The 9,831-nt window shown below is 51.0% G+C and overlaps 1 protein-coding gene across 2 annotated transcripts in view; it reads right to left on the bottom strand.

Moving 5' to 3' along the window:
* Positions 1–9,831, bottom strand: part of SHISA5 (shisa family member 5) — a 37,517-nt gene that overhangs the window by 7,511 nt on the left and 20,175 nt on the right. Inside the window, exon 3 of one of the 2 annotated variants that reach the window (XM_017868165.1) lies at positions 5,658–5,738. The exons of the other annotated variant lie outside the window; for it this stretch is intronic. Coding sequence (XP_017723654.1) covers positions 5,658–5,738 — 81 coding nt within the window. The remainder of the gene's footprint in view (positions 1–5,657; positions 5,739–9,831) is intronic. 2 annotated transcript variants of the gene reach the window in all.

The raw sequence follows: 9,831 nt of genomic DNA, 5'->3' as shown, positions 1-9,831 counted from the left end.
TTTTTTTTTATTTTTTTGAGACAGAGTCTTTCTCTGTCATCCAGGCTGGAGTGCAGTGGTGTGATCTCAGCTCACTGCAACCTCCGCCTCCCAGGTTTCAAATGATTCTCGTGCCTCAGCCTCCAGAGAAACTGGAACTACAGGCGTGCGCCACCACACCTGGCTAGTTTGTGTATTTTTAGTAGAGATGGGGCTTTACCATGTTGGCCAGGCTGGTCTCGAACTCCGACCTCAGGTGATCTGCCCACCTTGGCCTCCCAAAGTGCTGGGATTACAGGCATGAGTCACCGTGCCCAACCTTTAATTAACATTTTAAATAAAATAAAACTCCCTATTAGGCCCACAAAGCCATGTGTGGTCTGGAACTGCCCCCTCTCCTTCAACCTCTGTGCTCAGTCCCATCCCCCTCCTTTCAGCTTTGAAAGCACCATGCTGTGTCGTACTCAAGGCCTTTGCACATGCAGATCCTCCTGCCAGCTCAGCCCTTTCCTCCTTTCATCTCACCCACACCTAACTCATTTCTGCCTGTCCCTCAGGCCTCAGCTCAAAGTGTCACTGGAGCACCTTCCCCACCACGCAGAAGAGGCCAGGCCCCTCAGCACATGCCCACATGGAATTAAATTCCTTTCTACCTCAGTTCATAAACAGACACTCTGTTGTATGTGAGCATTTAATCAACTACATCTTGTCCCTGCTTTGTACCATTATCATCCAATACAGCTTTCGGCCACCACTGTATTTCCAGTGCCTACCATATGGTGAGTGCTCAATAAAAATTTTATTTTAAACAATCTTGTGAATGAATCAATAAATATCGACGGGTAAATGAATAAATTCACTCAGGGACCCCATTGGTAGCTCCTGGCAGGACACCCAGGCATGGTAACCTTAGAAAACCAAGCAAATTCAAGGGGTGGTTGCAGAGTGGGCCTAGGGTCCAAGGCCACACGTGGCTACAGTACCAAAGGAACCACGCCTCTGAGAGGAAGGAATAGGGTCTCCAAAGGCCCCAAGGCTGGGGCCAAGCTCAAAAGGCAGAGTCAGCCCAAGCAGGAGAGAACAGAAGGCAGAGGAGCAGCCACCCTGGCAGGGAGTTCGGGCAGGATTGTAGGGTCTGGGGAGAATTGGGTGGCCTCCAAGAAATGGAAGGCTCCAAACCTTAGACTGTGAATGTCATGCATGTCCCTGTGAAGAGACCACCAAACAGGCTTTGTGTGAGCAACATGGCTGTTTATTTCACCTGGGTGTAGGTGGGCTGAGTCCGCAAAGAGAGTCAGCAAAGGGAGATAAGTATGGGGCTGTTTTATAGGATTTGGGTAGGTAAAGGAAAATTACAGTCAAAGGGGGGTTGTTCTCTGGCAGGCAGGAGTGGGGGTTACAAGGTGCTCAGTGGGGGAGCTTTTTGAGCCAAGATGAGCCAGGAAAAGGAATTTCACAAGATAATATCATCGCTTAAGGCAAGGACCGGCCATTTTCACTTCTTTTGTGGTGGAATGTTATCAGTTAAGACGAGGCAGGGCATTTGCACTTCTTTTGTGATTCTTCAGTTACTTCAGGCCATCTGGGCGTATACGTGCAAGTCACAGGGGATGCGATGGCTTGGCGTGGGCTCAGAGGCCTGACAGTGAACAGGCTGGCTCTGGACCTGGGATACCTACACTACCCCCATGGTGTCAGCAAGGCCCCAGACAGGCTGTACCACAGCGGGCCTGAGAACCACAAAAAGGACACTTTGAGGGCTGGGAGGTAGCACAGGGGCTGTGGCCACACCTTGCCTAATGGGCCTCTGTCCCTTTCCCCTGCACTGTGGCAGTGGAGTCATGGCAGAGGGTCAATGGTGGCCTCCTTGGGGTCTGCAGCCAGAGCTTCTGCCACTCGGTGCTTAGAAACCCAACAGTCTTGCCCGACAGTCCCGTGAGTGCAAGGAGCTGGGAAGAGGACATGAGGGCAGGACCCAAAACAACCAGGAGACTAAGGAAGCTCTAGGGAGTGAACAAGCCATGAATGGCTGGAGCCACTCACCATTAAACAGAGATTCACTTGCCAAAGTCTAGGGGGCAGAAGACCTGGGCCAACCCTGAGCCCACAAACAGGGCCACACTATAACCCCTGCCATGGGTGGCATCCTCCTGCGGCAGGGGTTCTGGGCCAGGCATGTGTGGACCCATCTGAATCCAGGCTCCAGCCTGCTGCCTCATGCCTAGGAAAGTCAAAAAGTAGCCCAGGTCAGGAATAGTGGCTCACGCCTGTAATCCCAGCATTTTGGGAGGCTGAGGCGGGCAAATCACAAGGTCAGGAGCTCGAGACCAGTCTGGCCAACATGGTGAAACCCCATCTCTACTCAAAATACAAAAATTAGCCGGGCATGGTGGCCGGCACCTGTAATCCCAGCTACTCAGGAAGCTGAGGCGGGAGAATCGCTTGAACCCAGGAGGCGGAGGTTGCAGTGAGCAGAGATTGTGCCACTGCACTCCAGCCTGGGCAACAGGAGAGACACTCCATCTCACAAAACAAAGTAGCCCAGAGAGAGACAGCCAGAGGTAAGGGTCCCAAAATAAGAAGAGGAGGAGGGGTCAGTGGCAGGGAGTGGGGCAGAGCTGGGGTGGGGCCCCTGGCCTGGGGTCTTTCCCCTGCCTGGCTTCTCTTGAGCTCCTGGCCATAGCCTTGACAGCAGTGGCCAGACCTTCACCAAGGAGCCAACTCTCCAGTGGACAAACAGTGCCCTTGGCCAATTAGGCAGCACACGTATGCCCAGCAGAGGATGTCTCCTTGGGAGCCAGACAGGCAGCCACCTGAGAGTGTTCAACAGTGAGGAGTCATTCTCCTCCCAGCACCCACTTCTTTTACTCCTGCACCTTTATAAAGCAGGTCCTAGGCATGAGCTGGGGCTCAGAACAAAGCAGAGGACAAGGGATGACATGAGGTGTGGGATGGGGAGCATCACTCCAGTCACCTGCTCTTCTCAGTGCATGAGCAAAATAGCCTGGGGCAGGAGGCAGCAGGGCGCACCAAGCACACAGCACACGAGGCCCAGTACCGTGCACACCACAGCAGCGGCTGGGCTAACAGAACAGGTCCCACACGCATACCCTGGGGAGTAAGAAGTGCAGCTGAGCTGGCCCCAGTCACCTCCCTGCGGCCACAACCCCCGGAAGCCACTCCTCCTCCTATGCCCCTCTGGGAACTTGTACCGCACTATCTCCTCCTTCCTGTCCCAGCTCAAATCGCTACCATTAGAAGAAAAAAAACACACACACCACAAAAAACCCTTCACATGGATTCTCCAGCTCCCGTTGTTGTTGTTGTTGTTGTTTGAGACGGAGTCTTTTGCTCTGCCGCCCAGGCTGGAGTGCAGTGGCCGGATCTCAGCTCACTGCAAGCTCCGCCTCCCGGGTTCACGCTATTCTCCTGCCTCAGCCTCCGGAGTAGCTGGGACTACAGGCGCCCGCCACCTCGCCCGGCTAGTTTTTTTGTATTTTTTAGTTAGAGACGGGGTTTCACCGTGTTAGCCAGGATGGTCTCCATCTCCTGACCTCGTGATCCGCCCGTCTCAGCCTCCCAAAGTGCTGGGATTACAGGCTTGAGCCACCGCGAGATGGACTCTTACTCTGTCGCCCAGGCCGGAGTGCAGTGGCCTGATCTCGGCTCACCGCAACCTTTGCCTCCTGGGTTCAGGTGATTCTCCTGCCTCAGCCTACAGAGTAGTTGGAATTACAGGCACCTGCCAACATGCCCGGCTAATTTTTGTATTTTTAGTAGAGACAGGGTTTCACCATGTTGGCCAGGCTGGTCTTGAACACCTGGCCTCAGGTGATTTGTCCGTGTCAGCCTCCTAAAGTGCTGGGATTATAGGCATTAGCCACCACGCCCGGCCTCCCTTAAAAAAACAAAACAACAACAACAAAAAAAAACCACGAGGTCTCTCTATGTCGCCCAGGCTGGAGTGCAGGGATTACTCCCAGGCAGGATCATAGCTCACTGTACCCCTGAACTCCTGGCCTCCAGTGATCCTCCTGCCTCAGCCTCCCAAGTAGCTGGGACTACAGGAGTGTGGCACTGTGCCCAGCTTCAATGCCTGTCTTACTCCTCATCCATTCACGGCCAAAACTCTCCAAGGAGTTGCCTGCGACCAGCATACAATTTTCAACCGCTCTTCAGTCTGCTCCACTGCCTGGTTCTTGCCCAGGGTGCCATGGACTCCATGGTATGAAATCTCCATTCCACAGTGCACTTCACCGCAAGCCTGCCCTTGTCCAGCGTCCAGCCCCGGGTCCTTCCCACTCCCTCCACACCCTCCCTTGAGGGAGCTGCTGAATATATGTCACCATCCTCACCTCTCCCCTCCAAGCTCTGGCTCTCTCTGGCCTCCAGTGCCTCTGGCCAGGATGCCGCCTAAGGCCATCTCCTACAGAAACGACTTCCCACCTCCCACACCCGCCCCATCTGCTCTTTCCATCTTCCACAGAGCAGCCAGTGTGGTCTTCCTAAAACGCCATTCAGTCCCCAGCGCTCCCGGGACCCTCCGTGATGCCCACTGTCCTCAGGACGAGGCCCACTCCTGGACTGCCTCCAGGCCCACACAGGCTGGGCATAGGCATCTCCCACGGGGCCATCTGAAAGCCCACGATCCTGGGGCAGGACAGCCAGCCGCTTCTGGGCTCCTGGACACGGAGGGGAAGGCCTGTAGGGATCTCAGGCTCCAACCAGCCCTGAGGTGTTGAGGAGGGGCACACCTGCACTTCTTCCCCTCCTCCACGCATAGGAACCCTGCCCTGATTCTGCTGTAGCCAGTGAGGCCCCCACCTGCCTGGGCCTACAGGATGGGATGGGGCAAAACAAGAACCCAAGTCCCCCACCCAGGCCCAGAGCCCAAGGTCTCTTCCTCCAAAGGGGCAACCCTGCCCTCCTGGGCAGACCTTTTCTTTAAATGGCTTCTAGATCCACCAGGGCAGGGGGGAGACACCAAGTGGAACAGACCCAGCCAGCAAAGCCCACCCTAGTGGCTGCACACCCATTCCACCTCCAGGAAGATGTCACAACTCCTGTTACCGTGGCAATAACACAGGCCGGAGCCCAGCAAGGGGACTGGGGCTTGGGGGCTGGGGTTGCTCCTTGGTTCCCTGAGAGAAGAGTCCTGACACAGTAACCACGACCCACAAAGCTTGACACGAACTGTGGCGTCATTGGTTGTCCCAGGACCTCTCCCCACCGTTATCACCCCACTACCATGCGCTTGCCAGCACCATCACCCCATCACCATCATCCTTGTCACCAATGCCCAACCGCAATATACCCACCCCCATCTACCATCATCGCATGCCCAGCACAGCCACTTCTCTGTCACTCCTGCCCCCATTGGGACCCATCAGTCATCCGCTGACTCAACCCAGCATCTAGCTCAATGTGACCCTGATTCCTGGCCCTTCAACTGTCAACCTGTGACCGCAGTCACCCCCGTCCCCACCACCCCAGCACACTAATGAAGACACCTTCACAACATAAGGAGCAAGTGTCCTCGCAGTCAGATATGGTGACAGCTCCTTGGGCTCCATCCCAATGACTGAATCATCCCAGTCCCCCAGATGCACGCTGGCCCCCACTTAGTCCTCTTGTCACCTTTGCCAGGAAGATGCACCCAGCCTGCAGGCTTTACTTACCCTAACATGGGGTCGCTGTAGCCAGGGCGAAACCTCAGCGCTGAGCCCAGCTGCTCCACCGGCTCTACACTGGCGGGCACACTGCCAACAGGAAACCTCATGATCAGCACAATGAAACCCCACTGAGCGCGCCAGCACAAACACTACCTTAGGGCACCACAAAACGTGCGCAGAAGCTACTATGAACCGGTGGCTTCAATGGCCTTCCAGAGATGGACTCTGCCCACACTGGGATCTCACAGCACAAAGCCACACGTCCTCTCAGGTGTCCACCGGACTGTCTCCAGGAGAGAACATATGTTAGGCCACAAAACAAATCTCAGCAGATTTTAGAAGACAGATACCATACAAAGGATCTTCTCTGACACAACAGGATGAAGTTACAAATCAGTAACTACATTGCCACAAAGTTTATTATTATTATTATTTTTTTTTTGAGAAGGAGCCTTGTTCTGTCGCCTAGGCTGGAATGCAGTGGCATGATCTTGGCTCACTGCAACCTCCGCCTCCCGGGTTCAAGTGATTCTCCTGCCTCAGCCTCCTGAGTAGCTGGGATTACAGGCACCCGCCACCTTGCCCAGCTAATTTTTGTATTTTTAGTAGAGACGGTGTTTCACCATACTGGCCAGGCTGGTCTCGAACTCCTGACCTCGTGATCTGCCCGCCTTGGCCTCCCAAAGTGCTGGGATTACAGGCGTGAGTCACTGCACCTGGCCTACATTGCCACAAAGTTTTTTTTAAAAAGCACTAAAAAAAAAAAAAAAAAACCTTGGGAAACTAAGAAAGTACAAAAAAAAAAGCAAAATAAAACCAAAACTCTTGAGTTGTATTGTGTTAAATAAGAACTCATACAGGATACTGACCTAGAAGGGGAGATACCATGATCACAAAGAAGTAAAAAAGGAGGCCGGGCGCGGTGGCTCAAGCCTGTAATCCCAGCACTTTGGGAGGCCAAGACGGGCGGATCACGAGGTCAGGAGATCGAGACCATCCTGGCTAACCCGGTGAAACCCCGTCTCTACCAAAAAGTACAAAAAACTAGCCGGGTGAGGTGGCGGGCACCTGTAGTCCCAACTACTCAGGAGGCTGAGGCAGGAGAATGGCGTAAACCCGGGAGGCGGAGCTTGCAGTGAGCTGAGATCCGGCCACTGCACCCCAGCCTGGGCAACAGAGTGAGACTCCATCTCAAAAAAAAAAAAAAAAAAAAAAAAAAAAAAAAAAGAAGTAAAAAAGGAAATTAACAAGTATGTAGAACTGAATGATGAAAATACATCAAAATTTGTGAAACCCAGATAAAATAGTTCTTAGTGGGAGATTTATATCTTTAATAGAACTTACCAGGAAATGGGGAGGCCGAGGAGGGTGGATCACAAGGTCAGGAGTTCAAGACTAGCCTGTCCAGGAGGGTGAAACCCCGTCTCTACTAAAAATACAAAAATTAGCCAGGCACAGTGGCATGCACCTGTAATCCCAGCTACTCAGGAGGCTGAGGCAGGAGAATCGCTTGAACCCAGGACATTGCAGTAAGCCAAGATCACGTCACTGTACTCTAGCCTGGGAGACACAGCAAGACTCCATCTCAAAAATAATAATAATAATTTATCAGGAAATAGGAATGGTTAAAAATAAATGATATTTATTTATTATCATTTATTTTTAATGATAATAAAAGTATTATCATTATAAAAGATACAAAAGATACAAAAGATAATAAAAGATAATAAGAGCTTGCAGTGAGCTGAGATCCGGCCACTGCACTCCAGCCCGGGCGACAGAGCGAGACTCCATCTCAAAAAATAAATAAATAAATAAATAAATAAATAAATAAATAAGATTATATTAAATCAAGATGAGCCAGGTGCGGTGCCTCATGCCTGTAATCCCAGCACTTTGGGAGGCCGAGATGGGTGGATCAGGAGGTCAGGAGTTCAAGACCGGCCTAGCCAAGATGGTGAAACCCCGTCTCTACTAAAAATACAAAAAATTAGCCAGTGTGGTGGCAGGTGCCTGTAATCCCAGCTACTCGGGTGGCTGAGGCAGAGAATTGCTTGAAACCAGGAGATGCAGGTTGCAGTGAGCCAAGATTGCGCCACTGAACTCCAGCCTTGGCGACAGACCAAGACTCCGTCTCAAAAAAAAAAAAAAACTCAAGATGATTTATTTAAAAGTAATGGAAAACCCAGGCAGGGTGGTGGCTCACGCCTGTAATAACAGCAGTTTGGGAGGCCGAGGAGGGCGTATCACAAAGTTAGGAGTTCAAGACCAGCCTTGCCAACACGGCAAAACCCTGTCTCTACTAAAAATACAAAAATTAGCCTGGCGTGGTGGTGGCCATCTGTAATCCCAGCTACTCGGGAGGCTGAGGCAGGAGAATTGCTTGAACCTGGGAGGCAGAGGTTGCAGTGAGCCAAGATCATGCCATTGCACTCCAGCCTGGGCGAAAAGAGCAAGACTCTGTCTCTGCCGGGCGCAGTGGCTCACGCCTGTAATCTCAGCACTTTGGGAGGCCGAGGCAGGCAGATCACCAGGTCAGGAGATCGAGACCATCCTGGCTAACACAGTGAAATGCTGTCTTTACTAAAAATATAAACAATTAGCCGGGCATGGTGGCAGGTGCCTGTAGGCCCAGCTACTCCGGAGGCTGAGGCAGGAGAATGGTGTGAACCCGGGAGGCGGAGGTTGCAGTGAGCTGAGGTCACGCCACTGCACTCCAGCCTAGGGGACAGAGTGAGACTCTATAGAGAATAATAGAGAATAGAGAAGATTAGCAAACCAAAGCTGATAGACCTCTGACAAGACTAACCACAGAAAAGGAGGCAGTCAAGTGCAGTAGCACATGCCGGTGGTCCCAGCTACTTAGGAGGCTGAGGTGGGAGGATCACTTGAGCCTAGGAGTTCCAGGCTGCAGTGAGCTATGATCATGCCACTGCACTCCAACCTGGGCGACAGAGTGAGACTCTGTCTTGAAAACAATAAATAAATAAAATAACATAAAAACCTTATTTGGATTCTGATTTGAACAAACCATCTGTGAAAAGGCATTTTGGAAACTAGTGGAGGCAACTGAACACAGTATTGAAAGCTATCAGTGAATTACTGCTAATTGTGCCAAATACAATAGTGGTTATATTTCCCTTATATTGGAAGGGAAATAGTTATATTTCCCTTCAAAGACCTCATTTTTAGCAATGAAAACTCACTTTTTTTTTGAGACAGAGTCTCGTCTCTGTTCACCCAGGCTGGAGTGCAGTGGTTCAATCTTGACTCACTGCAACCTTCACCTCCAGGTTCAAGCGATTCTCCTGCCTCAGTCTCCTGAGTAGCTGGGATTACAGGCGCGTGCCACCACGCCCGGCTGATTTTTGTATTTTTAGTAGAGACGGGGTTTTACCATGTTAGTCAGGCTGTCTCGAACTCCTGACCTCATGATCCGCCCATCTCGGCCTCCCAAAGTTCTGGGATTACAGGTGTGAGCCACCGTGCCCGGCTTTTTTTTTTTTTTTTTTTTTTTTGAGACGGTCTCATCTGTCACCCAGGCTGCAATGTAGTAATGTGATCACAGCTCACTGCAGCCATGACCTCCCAGGCTCAAGTGATCCTCCCACCTTGGCCTCCCAAGTAGCTGGGACTACAGGCACATGCCACCACACCTAGCTAATTTTTTGAATTTTTTGTAGACACAAGGTCCCACTATGTTGCCCAGGTTGGTCTGAAACTCCAGGACTCGAGTGATCCTCCCACCAAAGCCTCCCAAAGTGCTGGGATTACAGGTGCGAGCCACTGCACCCAGCCATATACTAATATTTAAGGAGAACTTTTTATGATGTCTGGGATTTGCTTTAAAATAATTCAGAAAAAGAAAAGTGGCTGGAGGTATATAGCATAATGGTGTCAGAGTACTGGTAACTGGTAGTGGGTGATGGATGCATGGAGTTATATTGTTCTCTCTGCTTTTGTACTTATTTGAAACTTTCCAAAATTAGATGTAAAACAAAATAAAATGTAAAAGCGTTATAAACAATTTTACCCTAATACACTTGGAGGAAAACCAGTAAAGCTAAGGAGAAAATATTTTTTAAGAAATCTGTGGGCTGGGTGCATATATATATAGAGAGAGAGAACAGATATATATTTATATATAAAACATATATATTTATACATTATATATATATAT

The sequence above is a fragment of the Rhinopithecus bieti genome, unplaced genomic scaffold (genome assembly GCF_001698545.2).
Source record: "Rhinopithecus bieti isolate Rb0 unplaced genomic scaffold, ASM169854v2 scaffold_3875, whole genome shotgun sequence".
In the NCBI taxonomy this organism is placed as follows: domain Eukaryota; kingdom Metazoa; phylum Chordata; class Mammalia; order Primates; family Cercopithecidae; genus Rhinopithecus; species Rhinopithecus bieti.
This window is presented reverse-complemented; position numbering and strand designations above follow the sequence as displayed.